Source organism: Scomber scombrus, chromosome 1 (assembly GCF_963691925.1).
Source record: "Scomber scombrus chromosome 1, fScoSco1.1, whole genome shotgun sequence".
Lineage (NCBI taxonomy): Eukaryota > Metazoa > Chordata > Actinopteri > Scombriformes > Scombridae > Scomber > Scomber scombrus.
Window position 1 is genome coordinate 10,434,068 of NC_084970.1, and position 24,978 is coordinate 10,459,045.

A 24,978-nucleotide genomic window follows, 5' to 3' on the forward strand; every position below is an offset into this window, starting at 1 on the left:
GGGAGGTAATTTTTTGTGTTATGATGCAGCAGCAATAGTGTCTGTTTTACAGGTGAAGGTAAGTAAAATTTCATTTGTATTCAAAAACTGTATTCTGATGACTATGATAATAATTCAGTTGTAAAATACAGAAGAGTTCAGATAGAAATGCTGCAAACACATGCATATTTGTAGAACACATGCCTTACTTCAATTTCAGATTTCATGAGCAATGTAAGAACACACCTCACTGTTGGGAAGCTACAGCACAGTATAACCAGGACACGAGGACACAACCACCAGTCATTATCCTGTTTGTTTATTTGTTTGTTTGTCTGTCTGGCGTGCCATTGCCTCACCCTGCCCCTCCATTTGTATCTATTACCTTGACAACAGTCCTCTTGGGATACTCAGCTATTCAGTAAGACCCTCCCACAGCCAGCCAGCCAACAGACTGCTGTAGAGGAGCCTCTCCCTCTGATACGCCTGAGCAGCACTGACAGAGACTTCCCCTTGGGGGCTGCTATGACATCACAGGCTGCCTGGGAGACAGTCTGGTGGCAGCTCCGCTCTGTTCTACTCTCGCTCGAGTTCATTCCTCTTACGGATCGTCTGAATACTAAGAACTCCTAACTGCCTGTTGCGACACATCACATGGCCTGCCAACCACAGAGAGCCCCTGCCTAAGGCTCACTAACTACCTACCAGCCTACTTATTACTGGCAGGCATGTGCCCCTCTTTGAATCTTTTGTTATATGTGACGTTACACTACAAACCCCTTATTCAGAAAACGTTCTCATGCCCTACATTTTAAGCAGTAATAGGCTTTATAAACAATTAACCTTGATTTCAAAATCTGACTGAATATGAATGTGAAATGAATTATTTTTTCAGCTTTCTTTAAATTAATGTAGCAAGACCCACATTTGGACTATTTAGAAATTATTGTCTGTATGTTGAGCAAAGTTTGGTGATTTGGTGACATGAATGACAGAATCAGATAAGTCACACAAGATATACCTTCCCTAAATGTCTCTCATAATGCTCTGTACATATAATCAACATAGACTTTCTGTCTTACCCGGAATACTCCATCCAATACCACTGTTTTTTCCCTAAGAATGACCGAAGGACCTCTGTAGTGGCTTTATGGCCCTTTGACCAATTAATGCCTGTCCAAAACGTATAAGATATACCTTTCCTGTGCTATATATGAATTTGCTACAATAGTTACTGAGTCTTAGTGTATCTGGCCTTTGTGTTAAACATGGTAATCACGTTCTGCCTGGCTATTCAATATCCGACTCCTGTTGTTTTATGCAGGCCTCCTGTTTTTAAACATATCATTAGATTGCTCACAGGACTTCATGTTGCTGACACTGTGCTGCTGTTTTCTACACAGCACTGTGATTATTTTAATCGAAGTGAATCACTGCCTTTCTTAATAAAAGGATAGATTAGGTATGTTGACATAAACTAAAAGGCCTCTCAAACCTCACAGTTCCATTTGTATTAGATACAGGAAACAAGCTGGAGGCCAAGCTGTGTCTACAACTGATTCTTGTCCTGCTCCTTGAGGAAAATATATGACGGGATAAAGTAAAACAGAAATTCACTGGCTACAACAAGACATGCGCCCTGAGCCTGGAGAGGACACATTGCCAATAAAACAAAGCATAGACACTTTCCACTGGTGTTTGATTGTATTTTTTTCAGAGGGACAAACTGAGAATTGTATTTGATATAATGTATGTGCTGCATTTACCCCTGTGCAGTATGTTTGAGGTTCTACACAACAATTACTCTTATTATATAACACCCTGCTCACACATATTTACACAGGGAGGAGTGAAAGGAGGTGCCTCCACATTAGTGAATAAATCATGCTTGAAAAGCTACCTCCTCTGCTGCACTTTGAAAGTTGTAAGCAAAAAGATCTCTGTGCTTTGGGCTCATTTACCTGTGCATCCCTGAAATACATCTCATACTGCTGGAGCATCTGCCTGCTGACCATGCTCCCGTGATAGACGATGACATTGAGATGGGTCCAAGTATGGAACTCGCGCTCCCAGTTGGCGATGGTGGAGAGTGGGGCAATGATGAGGAATGGCCGCTTGATGCCTGCGCGATAGATTTCTTCTAGGAATGTGATGGACTGGATGGTCTTTCCCAGGCCCATCTCGTCGGCCAGGATGCAGTTCCGTCTGAAAGATATAAATAAAAAGAGTTACACGGGAAGAGGAAGTGACATAACAGCAAGAGAACAAGAATGAGAAGGTAAAAGTGGGGGAGACATTTACAAATCAATGTAAACTGTGTAAAAATTTAACGATTATATTCCTTCTGTGCCATAATATTGTACAGAATATGTTTTAAAGTTGGACCATACTCCTGTATGAGTTATTATGTCTCCATACCACCAGAACATAGTAGTATTCATGGTGAGCATTTCTATTGCGTGTTACAGTTCTTGTACTAGTTAAAATAACACAAACATTGTGTGTTAGAAGAAAAAAGGGGGTGATAAAGATTAAGAAATAGAGGAAGAGGAAAAGGAAACGAGGGAAAATGCACAAAGCACTGATATTAAAAGAATAAAGAGAGAACAACGAAGGAGAAAAAGACCTCATCAGCAGTAATAAAAGGACAAAGAGATGAGATACAACATAATAGCGAATGCAACTGCCTCTGCTGCGTGGTGTACTCCAGCAAACCATTTATTCAGCTGTCCAGTGGGTGGGGGTATTATGTCTTGATGCTAATTGCAACGTGCAGATATTCCCACTGGCCTCTTAAGCAGCTCTCTACTTTTGATGAATCTCTGTGCGTAGGCATACACAAACTCCTGCATGCTCACACATAACAAAGCCGATTCCCAGGGTTAATGCAAGCACACTGACACTGTGTACTCCAAATGTACTCCGCTTTGCTTCTTTTGTGATCGTGGGCGAAGAAAAAGCAATTGTTGTTGCAACAATGTGCACCTTGACAGGAAATTTGACTGTCCTTGCAGGCCCAACCAAATAGTGTGAACACAGCCAAGTCACAGCATGGTCCCACACTCACACTCACACACACTCATTATATCCTTTTGAGGACACTCCTTGACATAATGTATTAACTAGCTCCTTACCTAACCTTAACCATCACATACCAACTACACCAACTACATGCCTAAACCCAACCCTGACACTGAACTGAACCCAAACCCAAGTCTAATCTTAACTTTAAAACCAAGTCTTAACCCTTAAGTTGCCCTTTGATTTTGAGGAATGATCAAGATGTCCTCACAATGCTGGTTTTCAACTGAAATTGGTTCTTTCAAACATAGAAAGATATGTGCAGACACACAAAAACAGGAAAAAGTGATGCATTATTCAATAATGATGGTCCTGATGCAGGGAGAAAAAATTCTCTTGCAATACAAAGCAGCGCATGCAATATAATTCAATCAATTAATATAATGTAGTGTTTTAGCAGCATGGGATTACTGAAAGCAAATATGTAGAGAGACACCTTACATTTTGCTTGAGGTATAAGGTACTGTGTACTAATTGTACTATGTGTTAGGGGTATAACACAAAACCACACCAGTATATCTGTCAGTTTGTCACAGAAACACTTGTATTCATATCTGTATACAAATTTATACCGGAAGTGGGCATTGCATATACCTGATGTTATTAGAAACTGTCTAGTCTGCTTCATTTTTCTTCTTTTACTGCCATTTATAATCTCATCTATACATCTTTAAGTTAACTGCCAACGAAATAACATAATATTTTAACCATGTGCCAATTAATAAAACACTCCTGCAAGAAGCTGCAGTCTATCAAGACCAAAACTTCACACCACAGGTACATTTTCTTTCCGACTGCAGTTGTGTTCATCAACCAAGTCTGAGACCCCCAACAACACTACACTAAAGTACACGTTACATTTACGTATAATCTTATTATTTGCACATCTGTGAACACATACACATCAAAAAAACATCAAACACATGACATGAATGCAAATTCTGTTTTATCATTCCTCACATATTGCATATACTCTTCTACTATGAGCATTTGCACACCGCTGGTCATTTTATGTACTTCATCTTCATACTTATCTGTGCAACATCTCTTTTCATTTTAGAATATCTTTTGCAAATTTGCTATTGTAAATTTCAGGGTTAAGGATTTCAGACACTGGTCTCTGGTACTTTTCACAATGAACAATTCACACCAGTGGCAAACAGTTTTTCCCTGTGTTTGTAGGTGAGAGAGGGCTGTAGGTATGTGCAGGTATACATATGCAGCATTCATAACTGACCTGTTGTACCAGTTGAAGAGGAGCCAGTTGACCCCCTCAAGTTGGTAGTCCCTGAGGCTGTTGCTATTCCTGTATTCCCTCGACTGCTCCCTCTTTTTCCACAGATTGGCCGGGGGTCGCTCCTAAGTAACACATTTTATGATGAGAATTCATGCAGCAGTTTGGAAATTAACTGTGTATTTAAATTTGACATGAAAACATTTCTATGGAAAGCAAAGAAGTGGTATAATATACTTATTAAAGGTAATGCAAGATGAACTCCAACATTTAATGAAAGGCAAAGTAAGAGACAATGAAATAACCTCTAATAAAAAACAAAGTAATATTTGAATTTTTCCAGCTGAAACATTATTCACTGCTCTTGACTGAAGGTGTTTGTGTTTCTCTTAGGTTTGTCCACTTGGCTGCGTGGAGTTTCATGTTTGGCTAATGATACCTATTCATTTGACGAATCAATATGTTATATGGGTTCAGTATAAACTGTGTTTTATCAGTGAGTCCTCCTGAATCAAATTAAGTAACATAAAAGAAACATTAATTTAAAAAAAGTTAATTTTATAAATGTAAGTAATTTTATAAAAGTAAACTCCCTAATTAACAATTCTAACTAAAATGCAAAGAGCCTCCGTCTGTATGTATGTAGTCTCTGACTGGCTGTATGTACGAATGTCTGTCAATTTTCTTGACAACCGTTCATCCAATCTACGTCACACTTGGCATGTGTATTGCTGAGGACCCTTGGAAGTTCAGTGTTGACTTTTAAGTTGTTTGAATGAGCGGTTCTCGAGAAAGCTGCGAGCAGCAATACTGCCGGCCAAGCAATCACCACTTGTGAACAGGCACATTTTGAATAGGCACTGCACTTCTTCCAGCAATTCTAAATCCTATGCCAAAAGCAAAACAAAATATATACAGTATGAGAGTAGCAGAGGAAGATGGAAATCAGATGATATGTGAGGAATGTAGGTGGGCACGGCTCACCACTCTGCATGAGTCTGGCCTGGCTGCCTGCAGCTGCTCAAACTCTTCAATCTTGCTCTGATCTACGTCGTCCTTCAGCTCCCAGGTGCTGTCTTCATAAGGCAGAGAGCACCACTTCACCAGGTAGTACACCACCTCCTACAGCAGGCAGAAATGAATTAGTGCTGAAAAAGACTAGAGCAAGGCCAAGCTCTGCTTTTATAATATTAACAAAGGCTGCAAGGGAGCCTATTAGGATGGCCTTGGGGCACTTCTGAAATACAAAGACATCTCTAGCGTGGAGAATAAAACTGAACGGAATAAAACCACAAAAAAACTGAAAAGGAGTAAAACATGTTCAGGCATGTAGACACAAATAAATACACACTTTAAACAGATGTGATTACCAAATGAAAAGTGTTCAGTTTACCTCCCCCGTGTCTTTGTCCTCACAGTACGACACCTCCAGCACTCTGTCCACCTCTACGTAGTCAGGGTTAAAAGGGTCCTCCTCCATCTGAGAGAGACAGAAAGAAAGATGGGATGGATAGAAAGAGAAAGAAAATGAGAGAGTAACCGTAAGTGCCCACCCACCATCTGGAATCTGAGACAAGTATCAGTACTGTATCAGCTGAGTGAGTAAAGAGATTCAAATATATGCACACAGATGTGCCTTCATACACAAACCAACCAAAAAAAAAATGTTATGTTCACACACACATACAGACACACACACACACACACACACACACACCGTATACACTATACACGCACACATTCCCTAACAGACGCCAAATAAACACCCACCTGTACATACCAAATGCCCACATACTGTAAGCGTATCCACACAAAGATAGTATACAGTATGTCCACAAACACAAACACACAGCCTTACATCTGCGAAGAAGAGTGCCCTCTGTGCTTGTTTCATCTTGAAGCGTTTGATCTTCTGCGGAATCCTCTTGTCCTTCTCCAGCTGCTGCTCTGTGGCCCACTCACAGTGTAGATAGGAGCTGACACCCGCACACACACACAAACACACACAGAAAGACACACACAAATACATAATCAGACCAGGTGGAGAAACCCGGAAAAACAAACTTCTTAACATCATTTGGGGCAACTGCTAAGGCCACCAGGTGTGATCACAGATTGCAAATGTGATCACAGAGGCTTTAATTGACATGTTGATCACAAAGTCGCTGATCTGTATAAAACATCAAATATGGCATGCCATCCTCTTCCTCATCGACCTGAAATAATAATGAACGTGATCAGGCTGATGGCACATTATCTGTCATGTGAAAAGAAATTATTTCTCTGGGAGGCTGAAGCTGTAGACCTGATTCATAAATCCTGATTTTCCACTTTATAATCTCAAATGATAATTTGCTTTAGGAAGGAGTTAGAAATGTTAATAATGTTCCTGAGTTAAAAGAACAGAAGACTGTTTCAAAATGTGATGATTACATACATGGTGATGCTGAAAGATGTCCTAAGGATGACTGAAATGTCTGTATGCATAGTCCTTATTCAGCATTCTTTGATAAAGGACATCTGTTTTCCATTTTAATGTAACTTTAGTTCAAGACTTTCTTTCAAATGTAGGTAGTAGATACGAACAATGTCTGGAACAGTGTTTATAAATGTGTCACGCACATTTAAAATGGAGTTATTACAGGCACTCAACTTGTTTCTAATATTTCATGAATTTAGTTTTATCCAATCTCAACCACTGGTGAAAAATACATTCAATAAAGAAAAATAATACCTGAAATATCATAAAAACAGTTGTAGATGTAAGTGAACGATGTACTTACTAGTTTTTGTATTTTACAAAAAACTCCTCCCCTTCAACCACCACTCCTGGAGAAACCTACAGAGGTTTAAAGTAAAAGAGGAATATAATAATTAGAGACAAACTCAAAAGTAGTTCTTTTAATTTGTTGATTGTGCACATGTCGAAGATCTTAATAAAAAATACACATATCAGGTCAAATAATGTACTGACAATATTTATCTTGCAAAAATGGAAACTTCCATCATGGTTGTGCAGCTTTTAAATATACTAAAAAAGGGAAACAAGAACAGTTATTACCTCCTTCTTGACGATACGAGAGGACATGATTTTGTCAACAATAGCGGCATCCTCCTCAGTAGGATTTTCCTACAAATACAGTAAAAATGCAACAAAAACATTTAATGTCAAGTGTTATTACATGGTCTCCTGGAGCACAAATCTGCATAAACTTCAGGACATTTCATAATGCAAAAACTCAATTGTTCACAACAATAACATAAAACTACACAGTCTGCTCGTCTGAGGCTTCACTTTCCCACTTAGGTTTTTTTTTTACTATCTCAAATTAATGATCAAAGGTTAAGAACTTTTAGGAACTTGCAGACATTACTTTTCTTTAAAATGTTGAGTTCAGCCATCATCACATTACTTCCATCCCAATTTCTCTGCTGTTGCAGCTAAATTTTTAAAAATGGGCAATGAATATGTATTTTCTCTTGTTGTACAGTCATACTGCAGGGGTTCTGGTTTATACGTCACAATTTGGGGATGAAAGGAACAGGCTGTGCTGAAGTTCACTCATCACTTATTCCTGTTGTTCTTCCACAAAATGTGGTTTTGTTTGTCAGTATTGGGGGGAAGCTCCTTTTCCATATTTATATGAATCATTGCCACAAAAGAACAATCCATTGCATGTATAATTGTTTTTAAGCCAACAAATGCTTTTCTTAATAACTGATATGATTCATCAGTAATGGAAATAATGTTGCTCTTTTACCTACCACAGAGCAGCAAGTACTTACTACAAAGAGTTGAACAGCAGGCTGCTTGGATGCTGCCGTGTTGGTTTTCTTGGCTTTGACAATAACCTTGACTTCCTCATCTGACAGGCGGGCCTCCAGCTCTTCAGCATACTTCTTCCTTTTCACCTGGCGATTAGATCGTCTCTTCTACACAAAAAACGGACATGGAGGGAGAAGTTCAGCAGTTATATTTGAATATTTTCAACTGTTTCTTGATTACTTCATACAGTAACTTTGAAACTGAAAAAAACCCACAAAAAACTAACTAACTGACAGTCAGGACCAAAGTTCTGACCACATCATCTGGTACATGCAACATTATATGGATACATATTCTGTACAGACCTTCTGTAGATCAGCAAAAGCTCCCATGTTACACTGTTCATTTAAGTAGTTTGCTTAGACCATCAAGGTTATATCGGCAACATTTTTTTTCATTACTTTTTCAATAATTTTCATTCTGCTAGTATTACACACATACGCAACATATTGTCATGTTTTTAATATATCAACTCATAAGTTGAAATCTTGAGCAGGAAATTACAGGCAGCACAGTACACAATGTTCCCTCAATCATGATTCATGACAGATTTATTATCAAGGTTCTCAGTGTGAGACTACTTCCTGCTTAGCTTAAGCTTCACTTAGATACGTTAAATTATCTGCCGTGCTATTTCTGCAGTTTTCCCAGAATGATACTGGATTTTGAAGGCCAATATCAATATTTGGGAGTCAGATAACAGTATCAGCTAATTTGTTTGATGTTAACACGTAAAACAAAAAATATTCATAATGATCCCTTAAAATGTCCTCACTAAGAATAGAGAACATACAAAATAAAAATAAACCCCTCTGCTGTCTTGTGGACAAACTATAAATAACCTCAAACCTAGTTTGTAATTTCTGTATAGCTATTTCATCAGCCGACACACTGAAAGGATGTATGTGCAATAAGCAGATATCAGCCTGGACAACTTATCAGCCAAAACAGAAGGCTCAGCAACATGTTGCAAAGACATTGTAGTAAAGGTAATGCTACTGAATCAATAGTATTGATCAAACCTTTAATCATCTTAATTCATTCATTGCCCTTATGAATTTGTGAAATTGTGATATAGCACATCACTAGCTATATATTTTATTAACATAATATCTTATGTTGAGAAAATGACATTAGCATAAGTCTCCTGTCTACATTCAAATATCTTTCTTCCAACAACATTGCATTAGTAGCCTCAATGTTGCATCATCAAAACATGAATCACTAAAAACGGTATTTTTAAAATTACTCAACATTTTCGTCACACTAACCCATATTGAAAATGACAACATGAACAGGTCATCATGAACAACCATGACAATGAATAACATTTCAATAAACTATGAAAGAAATCCAGAAGAACAGCATACTCCACAAAAAGGGATTTAAAGGGTTCTTTAAAATCCAGCTTCTTTCTATTCCTTCCTGTCAAGCCTTTGTAATTATCATTTGCGTGGGCTGCTGTATCCTGCATCAATACCCAAGCCCCTCCAAATGATAATATGTAGTTAATTAGGAATAAATGCCACTGAGCCAAAGTTAATTAGGTGTGCAATATAATATCCCCATGGAGATGTAACCTCACATCCCCGAACCCAAGCTGACCAGAAACTGCAGAGTCAAACCTGCCACATGCCATGACACTAGAGCTGAACCCCTGAGGGGGCCATGCTTCTCTCTCAGCTCTCGGCCACGCTACTTTGACTTCTTTTACAGGATCATCCTAAATGAGTCATCAACAGACTGTTTTAATTAAGGCCAGGGGCGCCATTTAACGTAATTATATCATAGCCAACAGTCCGGATAGGACACAGAAGTAGAGAGAGAGAGAGAGAGAGAGAGAGAGAGAGAGAGAGAGAGAGAGAGAGAGAGAGAGAGAGAGAGAGAGAGAGAGAGAAATAGATGGTGGTAGTGAGGAGGAGGAGACAAAGTCACAAGTCATACCCATTCATTCAGACAAGTCCCTCTCTACAAATAAAATGCAAATATCTGTTATGACTTAGTAGAGAGCAAAAGAGCACACAAGACAGAACTGTGTTTGGGATGAAAGACAAACTCAGATGTCACTTACTTTAATTGTCATTACTGACCAGGTCACATTTCATATAGAATAATACAGCAATATTATTGCTCTGTGGGTTTGGTTTGGTCAGACATTAATTGTCCTGTTTTAATGTATATGAATATGAGGGTTTGGCTTGACTTGGACTATAAGTGAGCTCAGAATTATGCAGGTGAAACCTTTTTCTTCACGAGACCACAAGAACATTTTTATCTGACTGTCTACAGTGAAGTATTCCCATAAGAAATGAAAAAAAAAACTGATTGTCTTTTATCTTTAATTATCAAGCATCTGACATGAGACCACACCACATTTATATATATTATGTACACTGTTTTACTTAATATAAATTATATTTTCACTCCCTCATCATTCACATGTAAAATTAAATTTTCCTTTACTTAAATACTAATATGAAAAAAATGTTCCCAGCTTTTATTATTTGCTTCAATTTCTCAGTAATATAATTTTCAGCTCATATCTTTTACACAACTCGTATATTTAACATCATTTAAATTGTTGTATATTGTACATCTTGGAGAATGTCATTGGGATGTACAAGACACATTCTCCTGGCATTTTTTCCCCGCCGTACAAAAATCTCAACTTCAGGTGAGCAATCATTCCTTTTTCCACAATAGTGCCATATATTTAGTGGAAAATAGAACGTGGTGTTTCTTACTCTTGAAAAAAAATGGAGCTAATTTAATTTCTTCAGGTGTTATATTATCAAACAAACACATCCCTGGAGTATTTTAATCTCACAGGCTGCTGTAGCAACAGAAAATGAGAAAAACCAGCAGCATTAAAATACATTTAAAATCTAGCTGCATGCTCACATTTCTTTTCAATACAGTTTTTAAATACATCTAAGATCCACATAAACATTGTCATAATTAGTACATCAGTTTTTTTCTACTTGTTTGAACTTGCATGTGAACTTCATGTTTTCACCTAAATATAAAATAATGCCTCTCTGCTGTCCATTGACTCTATTGTCAATAGAGATAAGAGGGTGTATTTGAGATAGTCACCCACTGCATGACCTCCACCTGAACCACAGAGTCAAGCCAAAGCTGTGAAACGTTCCCCTCTGCTCATCAGCAGTGTAAAGACTCAGACAGACCACACCACTTCACTCATTGCCTTGTACCGGAATGGCAACAGAAACAGGGCCGGACTTTCTCTTTGTTTTCGTCTTTTAGAAGTTTGTTACCACAGAAAATAACACTAAAACCACATCTGAATGAAGTGAGGTATTTAAAAAAACAGCAAAACATAGCTCAATTCCCACTGAAAGTCCAAGTTTTGTGTCAGTTTATTTGCAAAATGAAACTAAATCACTGTCACTGTACTGCATGTTTGTGTGTTTGTTTTGTTTATTTGTGAGTGTATGTACATGTGATGAATCTTACCGAGTCGTTGTCTTTAGAAGTATGCCGAGGTGGACGGTCTTCATCAGACTCCTCCTCTGAAGACGGTGGCTTTCTTTTCTTTTTCTTCCCAATCTTGATGACAATTTTCCTGAGGGAGGGAAAACAGAGTGAACACAATGAAATCCTGTATGTAAAGTTTACTGTCCTGTTGTTTATATAAGTACTGTGTGGTGACTAATGCCTTAAAAGATACTGCTCACAGCTACCTACTAATCACCTGAAGCGACTGACCAGTATATGCATGAAATCTAATCTGTTCTGGGGGCTTGTTTGAACACAAATGAGGTATATATAACTCCAGTCTTTGAAACCTCAAATAAAATCAATGTCCATATCAAAAGCTCTAAAATAGCTGTGACAATGAACACATATTTTTCATCTGGTGGGGTGAAAAAAAACAGGATATAACAATGTGCTCACTGTATCAAATTCAACATACTGCATGTGGATATGAACTTGTTAATTTGTTCGGCTATTCTGCAGGTATTGATCAGCCAGGTGATAATGGCTCACATTAAGCCACTTCTCAAACACTATTTTATAATCCAACTTAAAGAACAATGCTCAGAATCATAGTGACAAAGTTCTGCTTCAGAGAAGTAAGAATGAAAACAATTGTAAATGTTCCTACAAACTAAGCAACTTTTGTAAAATCCTGTCATAGTAACGTAAGGTAAAGTCTAATAATACAATTACATAAAATTGATAATTCTGGTACAACTGGCATTTATTTCAAAATAGAATGTCATTTTGACTGGTAGTAGTTTAGTGTAGGCTAGATGAAACGAAATATACATGTGGACATTTTAACTGCTTTTTATTTAGCTAACAAGGGAACTGGTTGGGTGAAAGTCTGTCTGTACAGGATTAGAAGAGAAGGATGAGTCTGTGTCATCAAAGCCATACATAGACATTACAAAGAGGCTTACATTGCGAGACAGTGGCAGACAAACCAATAGGCAGTGTGTCATCAAAGTCAAACATGTCTTGCAAAAGAAAGAAACCATTCAAACCCATCTGATTGTTTGACAGGAGACTCCAATTAAACAGCCTACTGCAGGTTTGCACCGTAATGCAAGATAGGGCAGTACAAATAGATTTGCTTTTGTTCAACACATTAGTAGCCTAAGTCTATATTCCATAAGAATCTGTGACTGTACATTTGTCAGCATGGAGTTGTTAACCCCAACATACATACAGCAACAGCTTGGGAGGCAGCTGAAGGATACAAGGAAATCGTTTCACATCAAAACATGCTGACAATGGGAGTTGCTGAGGTTTATTCGATTCAGGAATGTTGTGCTTTGCTAAAGCTCTTACTTTGTCTATACATAATGTTAATGCAGTTATCTGTTGTGATAACGACCTGATGCTCCTCACACATGCAGCCAATGCCTCTTTCAAGCCCAGGGCTATGTTGTTGCCGGTTCGATCCTCGGGTCTGGATCATTTTCTGAAATCCCTCTTTGCTAACCGAGTACAGGAGTATCATGTCTACATTTCCACCTGGTCTGTGGTCTGCACACCGGCAAGTCATGTGACCATGCACTGACTACACAGAGACTGAGTGCAGTCTGTGAAGTATCTCTACTCACGGTGCATAGATGACCAAATGTTTTCACACACGTATTTAAATTGAATTAAATTTAGATGTCTCTTTTGTGGTTATATAATTGAACAGGCTGACATCGCGATTGTGATTGGAATTAGATTAATCGTGCAGCAGTAACACCAACACTATTTGCTCGTAATTTGGCCGAAATGTTGTGCATTAAGCTGCCATTGCTACTTTGTGAGTGATAAAATTCCCATTGTGGCTTTATGTACAATTGTAGTACCAAGACAAACTGCTGGGGTGTTTTGGATATCCGGAGCATAGATAGCAACAGATTGCACAATAAATGAACACACGCTTCTACTTTTCACCAGTGCCTCTTCCCCCCCCCCAATTCTGTGTTCGTACCTTTAATACAGAACAGAGGCAGAATAATAGAATGAAAAATCCCTACTTTAAACAGGCTGAGTGAAACAAGCTATAATATATGTTAGCCAACTCAGACACTGTCACATGAACAAAGATTCCCACACTAGCCAATACCTTCTCCTGTTAGCCAACAAGACATTCTGTTTGACAGCAAGTAGGCCCTATATTTGGTGTCTAAAGGTCAGACACTCAGCAGTGTCTGACAGGAAATCAGCCCTACTGAACAACAACTCAGCTTATTAAACAAATCAACCTGACTATTTTTGATCATTTCCACTTCCTAATTTTACATATTAAAACAGTTTTTAAAAAATCTCTCTTTAGTTCAGCTTTCAACTGCGCTGATTGTAGATACTGGTTCTCCAATCAACCCAAATATGGAGAACATGAATAGCCCTGAAGCAGTTATAGTCTGCATGCACCCTCACTCCAGTGCCAGAGGACATGTAAGTAGATCAGAGACCGACACAATACAAAAATGTGGAACAGCGTGTACACTTTTACTGCCACTCTACAACTTTCTGTATAATACAAACATTTCCTTTAAAAAAAAAATTTGCTGACATTCTTCAGACTTGATAAGCTGGTCTAGCTGATCGGTTATGACATTAGCAGCAACACCTGGTCAACACTGATTAGAGTTACTAAACCAAAAAGCCTAACTAGGAAAAACATAAAGAGCTGATACAGACTATAATCTCTATTAAAGACATTTCTGGACACACAAATGCCTACAGTATTGCACTGGATACAGCACATTCCTCCAGCAGCACGGTGCTAAAGAACTGTCCCTTCTTTCTGGTGTCCCTACCCCCTCTGGATGATATTACATTTCACAAATCCTCTTGACAATGACACTTTATGGTTGCCATGCAACGTGCCCTTGGGAGTGTTATTTGGCAATGTGGGCTGCAATGTTCACGGTGACATCACTTCCTGTGAAAAACAACACCAGTGCATGTTCACTGATACTATGAATGGCTGACAAGGGTGCCAAGTGAGAGTGACACAATGAAAAAGAAAATAAAAAATTAACCAGCTGTGACACCCAGAAGAATAGAGAGAAAAACATCATAAAAGCAGCCGAATGGGACAGAACACAATGTTCTTACTCCACCAAATAAAAGCTGGCTAGGATACGGGCCTGGCAGAATAACAGTGTCACATCACCAGGCAGCAGCTCAGCAGCTAACAGCATATAACAGGGCTAAAGCTTCTCTCTGATCCCCATATGGGTAAACCTGAACTGTGAAACGAGATATTTGAGGGCTGTGAAATCATCAATTGAGCCAGTACAGACAGAAAACATGGATGGTGAGGTGGCACCTTGCCTACTGTATTGTAAAGCACGGCATTCACAAGGGCAACATGACAGAGTGAGAATTTCATATGATGAAAACTATATTTTCTACACACACATACAGAGTGAGAAAGAGAGAATAAGAGAGAGAGTGACACAGAGAGGGAAAAAAAACACCAAAAGCACAAGCCACATCTTAGTGATGGTTACAGCCTGTTCCACCCTGCTGCGGGTAACACACAGGACCACCCAGGGGTTTACTAACACCAGTGCATACCCTCCCTTTGAGTCAAATGCTGCCCAACAAGCTGACATACAGTATATTAACACAAATGATAGAGGAGGAAACTCAAATCAGTCTCTTACTGAGAATCTGAAAGCAGTCAGTTTAACTCTTCTATCGCTCCATGTAGTCATATAAACATTTGAAAGAGAATAACACATTGGACAAGCTCACAGGCATATATTCCCCACAACTAAACATGTCTTACAAGATAAAAAAGCTGGTTCTATCACAGTATAGTGCAGAAGAATTATGCATTACAAACTAACCCAGGTCATTTGAAATTAAACCTTTTCATTCATTTCAACACTGTTCACTTGCAGAATAGGTCTCCTTTTACAATCTTATTAACCAGCAACATAGCAGAAAACCTACACCGCATAGTTAGATAGCAGTGTCTGTCAACCAAATGAACATATGACACGTGACTCTGTAAGGGTTCACAAAAAATGACTAAACCGTGTTTGAAGAATTACAGTAATGTAGTGTACTCAGGGTGAATCATGGGATGACAGCAACACATTCAGAGCCTCAAATGTTTTGCAATACACATTGACAAAGAAAAACACACATGGTTTTATGTTACTCAGAATTTCACCCCACGCAGTCCACAGTGCAATGAGCTCTGCACAAGAGTAAGAGGCACATTTCTTTGTCAGAATGGTTATTTTATTTGATGGAAGCCTGCTTTTAAAAAAAGATTTTGGGCCCCATTAAGGCCTGTAAGCAAATGTCAAAGCATTTTGCAGGGAGCTTTGTGAACAACTACCACATCATTTATATTGAACCAAATTAATAAAAGGAACAGAAAGGAATGCAATCAGTCTATCCTCAGTCGTCTGATTAAGTAGTACAACAGTAAAAAAAAATTAAATATGTAAACTATACTATACTATAAATGTTCCACTAGTAATAGTGGAAGAGCAGTCCTACTTTTAAACAACACTACTGGTGTATTAAATGTCATTTAGACATTTCTTCAGGTTGTGTTGGACTTCTTCTTGACAACCATTTAAATGATAAAATATCTAAAAAAAAAAAAAAACTACTCCTAAATTACTCACGATGATCCAAAACTTTTCATCTCTATGATTGATTAAGGCTAACTTCAGTTGTATTTTGTGATAGTTGCTTTGTTTATTCTGACTTAAGGAGGCAATGAAGTGATTGCTTCTCTAAAATTCAAACAGGAAATAACAAAAGGAGATTTGAGTGTTGACAGCACTTGGGTATGAGAGGGAAACTTTGCTTGATTTATGTTTAATTATTTTGAAGCAAGAAATAAAAACAAACGTTTCATTTCAAAATCTCAATGCTCAAAACATATTTCATTTCATTTTCTGTCTGTTTTGTTTTTTTACATGCCATTACTTCAATTATTTCCTCATTAAGAATGTACTGATGCAGACACAAAACTAATATCCTCTGAGAACTTTATCTAATTTCACATCCACACACCATCTTGTTTCATATTTACACTTTTAGTTGCATTTCCACTACTGGCTGCTGTTACTGGAGGAGGAGAAGGTGATTCATTTGCCTCCCCATCAGGATTTAAAGAGGGCATCCAGACATAAGCTTGCATCTCTAATTAGACTACAGCTGGCCCTGATCTGACATTAGAGTGATCCCTGATGATAGGCTACCAGTAGCTCTTTCCTGAGAGTGATAGGCTAGTTGCTGTTCAAGGCTTACTTGGCTCCCATCCTCCTATTGTGCCAAATAACCTCCATCCCTTGTCCCCCAGTGTTGTCCTGCCCTACTTGGCATGCTGCCACTGGGAGTGTATGTGTGAGGGTTTGATTTTAATAGAATCAAGATATGATGAGCGCTTTGCAGGCCAGGACTGCAATGTGATTCTTAAGAATCTCAGAAAGGCCTTCTCCCTCATAGATGATCTACCTCCAAAATACAGATTGTGTGTGACTGATTTGTCTTTGAAACTGCTGTCAAGTGTATGGTGTGTGTGTGTGTGTGTGTGTGTGTGTGTGTGTGTGTCTGCGTGTGTCTCATCCTGAGGGGCTTATTGAGACAGTAGCGCTGGTCCTTGTCAGGAAATCCCCCTTCTTATGAATGGAAGGCTATAATCTCAGTGCCACACAGCAGCATACAACTGGAAACAGTAGTAACAGTACAATCAAGCCCCCTCTCAAAGACAAATAGTGTATCAGCGTAGTGCACATGGCCACACAGGGGATTTCTGCTTTATTCAGCAAATATTTTAAAAAACGGGCAACGCTAACACACTCACAAGAAAAACAAACACACACACACACTCACAAACACACACACACACACCTACATTAGCATAACTTTCAACATTAAGACATGCAACACAAGCCCACAAACATGTTTATATATCACACACAGGCACACATGTGAACACACACACACACACACACACACACACACACACACACACACACACACACACACACACACACACACACACACACACACACACACACACACACACACACACACACACACACACACACACACACACACACACACACACACACACACACACACACACTGCAAGGGATTAACTAGGAAAACAATTAAAAAACAGCTTTGGCTTTTCCTAATGAAAAACTGGAGGAGAAGAGATTAGACAGCTAGCAGGCGAGCACTGAAATATGAACAGCTATACGCTGTGGCATATAGGCTAGACTTAAACCTCCATTTTCTATCATGTAATTGATCTCATGAGCACCATTTTGTTTGATATTTTCCTGCTACCCTGCTGCTTTGTAGTATCAGCATATTTAGAACATGCCTGCTCACAGGAAACATTGGATCCTCTGCTTCGAGCACGCTGGAAGAACCACATTTATATTAGGGAAAAAATGTAAAGGGAGGAGGGGGAGGGAGAAACAAAAAAGGGAATGAGCGGCACAGTGCTTTCATCTGCTGATTATATTAGGTTATTTTTCAGCAGGTAGGCTGCCTTGAAAAGCTAATTCCAGCCTGCAGAGAGCCAAGCCGGGCCTGTAAAATAACCCTTGCCTCACCAAAGGATAAATCCTGTGATACACAAAAAGTACCCTGTAAAGCAGCTTCACACCACAACTAAAAATCTACCAGTGTATTTATTTAATATATTAAACACATGATGATGTTATGCTCAGCATAAATTATTGTCTGCTAGAAATCGACACCACAACTCACAGCAATATTTTCTTTTCCAAAGATAAATGCTCAACACTGCAGTCTGTCTTTTAATGCAAGGAAACTTCAAACCTTGTAAAGACATTTCTAAAAAAAGGACTTTTCTTCATATCAGAACACAATAGTTAAAAAAAGCAGATCACTGACAAAAATGTAACATTTATCTTGAACATGTTTCGAGTCCACCTGTCAAAGCGGCTGGTGCAACCATATTTTATTCGGCTGCTTTCATTCATGTTTCTCATCAGTGAAACAGATTTTACACATAATGAGATGACCCCTAATTCACTTTGCAAGCAGCTTGAAGAGTAAACTACGTAATCTAGGAGGCTCTGATTACCATTTAAATGGAACTGATGATTCTAGTAGAAACCAGGGTGGTCATGACAGTGTGGTGGTCTCAGAGAAACACACCTTTAACTACACAGACAATTAGGATAATAGTCTTATCTCAGGCCCCATTCTCTGCTTAAACAACAATCAAATTCAATGGAGGTGAGAGTCTATACTCAAACCCCAAACACACACACAAGTTTTCTGAAAACAAGCCTGCACGCATCCTCATCCTTTAGCAGAGGCTGTAGTAATGACTTTAGTGGAAGGTTATTACCTCTGCAGCTGAGATGCATTAATATTTCATGGGGAGACCCTGGGTGGTGCATGCATATGAACAGGACTCTACTCCAGTATGAATCTTTCCCTGGAGCTTCTCACCCCACATTAACAACAGAACAACTTTTCCGTCTCGGTAGGTGAGTAGGCACAAGCACCAATGAAAAAAGAGGAACGCCCAAACACTTGACTCGAAAGCCACAATTTTTATTTTAAAAAGATTTTTACCTGATGAAGGTCCAACTTGGATCCAAACGTTGTCCTTTTGAATGTATTTAAATTGTGGCTTTGGATTAAGTGTGCAGTCCATTGGCGCTGTCTTTTAATAGCACTGCACTTATGTGATGTGCGTTATAATTGCAACCGCTTCTGCATAGACACACACAGGCGAGCAAACACACCAGGTCTCATTTAGAGGTTCATCTTTTTGAAAAACACACTTTTAAAACACGAATGTCATTACAAATTCACAACAACAGCTATTCCCTTCTGACTGAAGTGAGCTATGCTGAGACTTGTCACAGTGTTATTTGTTACACCTGTTACGACAAAGTCGTGTTGTATTACGGGTACAATGTTTGTTCCGTTAGGCTAGCGAGCTTCCTCTTGTTTATCTTGTGTCCACATGTACTGACTAGTACCAGTGTAAGATGTTTAATAATGTATGACTTGTGTCTAGAAAGCCCAGTTTCATTTACAGGTATTATCTACTTTTTCTTGGAATTTGCTGTACTTTCATTTAAAACAATACTTTTGGATTATTGTAAACACAATTTATTTGCCTACTTTGTTCTCTTAGCTTCCAGAATAAGTCCAAAGGCAAATGTTGAAAAAGAGGAAGTATGATCTGGTCATTTGGCATTCAGGGCAAAACAGTTGTATTTATGTTTTAGTTTTCCTGTTTACATTACATTGTCATGAACTTGTGACTGATCATGTTCTGAATTCTCATGATTCAAGGCCTGGAAACTGCCTGCCTCAATCAAACTGAACTTGCTGTTTTTGCCACTGACCTTTTTGGAACAGAGGGAGGTTTATTAGCTTAACTTTGTCATAATTGATAAGTAAAGATAAGACTTTCCAATCCTACGTATATTTTTTCCACATCACCGTGGTTATCACATCCATGCTGCTCAGAGTAAGCTTCATCATTACATACAGCTCTTTGGAAAAAATCTACTGCAAATTGTCTGTTCTTTATTATGCCGTTTCTAATTAGTGGGAAGGTAAACACTCAATTAGCACAAGCATTTACTAACTATGAATCTTCACACCTCATATGAAATATTCACACACTCCCACAAGCTTCTTGTCATATACAGACTGAACTTCTTTTCTCAGTTAAAACAAAAAGACCAGTATACAGCTAGACTGCATATAAAACACTAGAAGGCTTTTGATTTGAAAATGGATACAGGAAGTGGCGCCATTCGGCTGACCAATGGTGTAACTTCATCACTCAGTCAGGGACAGACATTAGCGTCTGTCCCTGAAAAAAAAGGGGGAAAAACCCATAGTAAGAGCTACAACAGTAAACCATCACTACAGCCAAAGCCAGAAGACATTATAGGCTGTGAATTCTATAATGAATCCTGTGAAAAGATTTCATCATAACACACATATGTAACCACTGCAGATTTAAGCCACAATATCACAGCATTCAGATTTGACTAGGCAGGACAAACTCTAGGGTCACAATCAGACTTGTCTTGCCTCCTTTGTAAACATCATGCATGTTTGATGCAATTGTGACAATTCTGACTGAAGCTCATTGATGACAATGTGCACCTACAGTCTGCGGTGACCTACCCTGTTTTACACAGACTGGAGCATCAGTGGTCACAGCAAAATGAGGAGTAGTAAGTGAACTTTAAAAGCTTTGCAGTACACTTCCTCTCACTACAAACTGAGAGCATTTTGCTGTGTTGGAGAATTCTAATGAACAAATCACAAAAACTATTTCTCAAGCAAGTATCAAAGGTAATGGCCTATATAGAATTTTCTGTAGGATTGTGCTAGTCTGTCATCTGACCTGAGTGAATTAGTTTGATGTCAAAATGGCTGGAATGCAATGATGTAATGAGGGCTATAAAAAGGATGACTGAAACAATATTAGGCTCCGTAAGCAGGCTATGCTGCAAGCATCCTGATCTGATGCACCTTCCTCATGTAGGCCAAGTAAGGTTACACTGAATAAAAATGGGTTATACAGCTCATTACCTTGTAACAACAAGGATTGTTATCAGTGGTGTGTTTGAATGACTGAATGTAGACCAACTGTCAACCGCTACTCAAAACTAACAAGTTTAAGATTACATTTGATTAAATGCTGATGGTTTCATAAACTGTGTCTCCACGACGGCAAGGTGGTTAGGAGCGGAAAAGATGTGGGTCTACACAGACCGACAAACAAAGGTAGAGTTAAGCTTTCTGATCTCAGAAGTGCTTTGCCTCCAAGTTAAACTACGTGATCAAACAGAGCTTTAATTAAATGATCAAAACTGAGCTTGATGCTACCAGATTAACAACTCTTTAGTTAATGGAAAAGCTCAGAGGCCTGAGTTACTTTGTGCATCACCAAACAAATAAATCCAACCAAAGCTGCAAAGCTAGCGGGACTGTACCACCATGACTGATCCATTCATCATCTCACTGTTCTCCCAAACACTGCCACAACTTTCTCATTAGCTCATCTAATTAATTATGAACGCAGCATCCAGCTAGATATTCTTGCTGACCATTGTCAATTGCTCTCACGGCTGAGTATTCTCAAATACACATTCTTTTTCAGCTGCACAATTTGACATTACCGTGTCTTTACATTCCTATTTTCCTCCTGCTGTCTGCCTCAGCCCTCCCACATCTGCACAAGCTGATATTTCAATAGCTTGCGTTGGGTGTGGCTTATAGCTACACACTGCTTAAAGCCGTTAAATGTGGGGATGGGAGGCGGATTATACTATCTATACATCAACACTGCTTTCCTGAATGCACAAGCCTGCACTGTCTCACTGCATGTAAATGTAGCCTTTGTTTGCTCCTCCCATGTGTATGCTGATCACTTAGGCTGGTTTATTGCTATGGTGTGCTGTAAATTCTGTTGAACTTTGAGCTTCCATCTTGTTCCCCACAGGCAGAAAATGTACGCTAGTAAAAATGCACCAGGAAAATCACCTAGTATCATGAGCTAAATCAGTACAATACTCCACTGCTGCTCTATATTTTTCTATAGATAGATATGTATGTATGTATATGCATGACTCGTGTCACCTTCCTTACATCCAAAAATTCTTAACCATCACTTAAAATCCCTCAGACTTGATGGAATCAGGTTATATTTTATTTTTCAGTTTTCTCCCCTAAGTCAGAGCAATTAAGACAAGTGTGCTAACGCTGCACATCTGCATGTTGGTTTGCCTGTACTTCGTGACATTTTACAGCTTGCCCTTGGTTATGCATATTAACTATAAAGAACGGATGCAAATGAAGAGGCTTCAAGAGAATTTGCTGAGTCCTTAAAGAAGGGAAAGTCTGCACTACACATTTTGTTTAGGTATGGATAAAATGATGGTCAGTAGTGCTAAAAGTATGTTGATCTGTAGAAAAATAAAATGAACTCATTTTAATGTTTTAAATAATCTTATTCTTTCAATTATAACCAACATTTGCTGATAACAGCTTTGCACTGTGTGACATGCTACTTTTCCCTCTATCACACTGATAAATGATATTTACATGTATCATTGTGTCAATTTAAGTATCAACATATGAGAGTGGTCTTATGTAACCTGTTATGTTCATTTTGTTATTATTTACATATTACTAAATAAACTAAGAATCAATATAGAAAATTGTTAATAGATTTACTGGTTATGAAAAGAGATATCATTGCAGCCCTATCTTTGAGCCGAATATGCAAAAAAACAAACAAAAAAACCCTGCTAAGATATGGTAGTACAATGGGGAGTCTAGCTCCTGCAGTGGCACATGTCACTTGTCAGTAGGGCTCATTAAAAGCTGCAGGTCCAGGCTCGCCTCAGGTTAAAAGAAATGCCACGTTTCTTTGGGTAGGGTAGAACTTACTCAACTTACTGGATTCTTTTTTGACAAATGACAATACACTTATGTTTTACAGCAGTGATGGCTGCATGACTACATACCCGATCTTGGCCTTCTGCTTGGTCTTGGAGGAAGGTACAATGCAGGCCTTCCTACAGGCCTTCTCTTTTGGCCTTGCCTTGCCATTTCCTTTATGCTCGCGGTCCCGGTGGGTCTTGTGCTGAGAGGAAGAGCTGGGGAAGCTCTCAGGGCTCATGACCCGGGGGATATTCTTCTCACCACGCTGACGAGCTTTTGCAATTGCCTCTGATATTATCCTATTGGCCTTTTCCTGCTTTTCCAACTGCATTGACTCCATCTGATGATGTGTCCTCCGCGAGGTCCTCTTCTCCGACGAGGAGCTGGATGAGGATGAAGATGATGAGGAAGAGGAGGAGGACGATGAGCTGCTCTTCATTGGGGGACTGAGGACCCGTACCTGGCTACCAGGACCATTAGTGTTCTTTCGAGGCTGAAGAGAGAGGAAGAAAAATCAGAATGATAATTAGCATTATTTTATAGTCTTTAAGTATAAGTGCTAATCAGAGACCTATTGACACAAAAACCTATGGAAGATGACATTTGACCTTTGAAGTACAGTGGAGTGCTTGGGAATGATGTTTTACCACTCACAAAGGAGGACATAGCTTTGACCATCCTTGCACTGACTGTGTTCATTCAAACACATGATGGATTTTGACACAAAGCAGGTGCTACATGAGCATAGATTACCATCACAAATCACCTAATCATGCATTTCTCCACATAAAGATCTATCAAGGAAGATATTTTCAGTCGGGTTTCACAAGAAATTCATCCCACCTCTTAGGTTACTTTTCTGTATAAAAAGATCAGCACACAGGATCGTTCAAAACATGTGTCCATACATTCAACACACAAGCGATGACGTTATTACAGAGAGCATGAGTCTATTCCAAAGTCATGTAGCTCAGCTAATAGATAACTAATACAAGAAAACCGTTTTCTTAAATTACAGAAAAGGGTACCAGCAGTTGTTGTTAAAGTAAGCAGAGAAAAATGTGATTATCAAATATGAAAGACAGGCTTGGTGAAAAAAAAAAAGCAAAACTGCAATGTTGCTGCGGTGTGACCGTTGCATGTATCACTCATTCAGAAAAACACAACCTTCTGATGACTGTGTGAACAACTCAGACAGCAGAGCTTGTTGCTGTCCCCGTCTCAGATGCTGGGGGTGGGGGGTGTACCTGTGTGTCTCAGCATGATGCTCACTTTCACTGCCAGCCTCTTATCTAGCTCTACAAGCAGTCGTTAAGCATGTGAACGGCAGGCGGTTTTTCCAAAGAATTCATTTAGATCGGGTAGGAAGGATTCAAACTCTGAAACCGTGTGACAGAAAACTCTCCGAGCCTGATACGCATGAAATTCTTTGAGGTGGAATAAGCTATTCAAAAAAAAAAAAGGTAGAGTAAACACTGGCTTGGCGTAGCAGGTTACAGTGAGTCTTGCAGACATAAATAATCCAGCTTGCCTGATACGTGATAATATGTGAATAATAGATGGCGTGACTGCAGTTATGCCTACACAAGCGCCTTGTGGTGGGCCTTGAGCCCAAAGGAGAGGGAACCCATAAATGGATGACCTAATCTAAAAATGAGTTGCGTATGCCTACATGGCCCAGGCGCGGCCAGTTGCTTTTTTTTCTCCACACTGCTAGCTAAATAAAGAGAATTAAGCTCACCAACAAAGTGGGGGTGCAGGGGGGGGGGGGTTGAATAACTAGCATTTGAAAAGAAAGGAGAGTAAACACACACACAAACATATACATACAAGAGCTGCATTATGATGTTCACATGTGCAACGCTGCTCAGGCTATTAGGAAGAAATTTACTGGATCATGCTGGAATGTTCTCATTCAAGTTAATGGTTAAAA

General features: G+C 39.0%; 1 protein-coding gene across 6 annotated transcripts in view; it reads right to left on the minus strand.

The window, feature by feature from the left end:
- chd9 (chromodomain helicase DNA binding protein 9) overlaps positions 1 to 24,978 on the minus strand; it is a 75,850-nt gene that overhangs the window by 24,614 nt on the left and 26,258 nt on the right. For all 6 annotated transcript variants that reach the window (XM_062420199.1, XM_062420188.1, XM_062420179.1 and 3 more), the window contains 10 exons: positions 23,129 to 23,538; positions 11,598 to 11,706; positions 8,081 to 8,227; positions 7,356 to 7,424; positions 7,078 to 7,133; positions 6,153 to 6,270; positions 5,688 to 5,774; positions 5,279 to 5,416; positions 4,298 to 4,419; positions 1,941 to 2,184 (listed from right to left, as the gene is read on the minus strand). In XM_062420199.1, the coding sequence (XP_062276183.1) occupies positions 1,941 to 2,184; positions 4,298 to 4,419; positions 5,279 to 5,416; positions 5,688 to 5,774; positions 6,153 to 6,270; positions 7,078 to 7,133; positions 7,356 to 7,424; positions 8,081 to 8,227; positions 11,598 to 11,706; positions 23,129 to 23,538 (1,500 nt within the window). The remainder of the gene's footprint in view (positions 1 to 1,940; positions 2,185 to 4,297; positions 4,420 to 5,278; positions 5,417 to 5,687; positions 5,775 to 6,152; positions 6,271 to 7,077; positions 7,134 to 7,355; positions 7,425 to 8,080; positions 8,228 to 11,597; positions 11,707 to 23,128; positions 23,539 to 24,978) is intronic.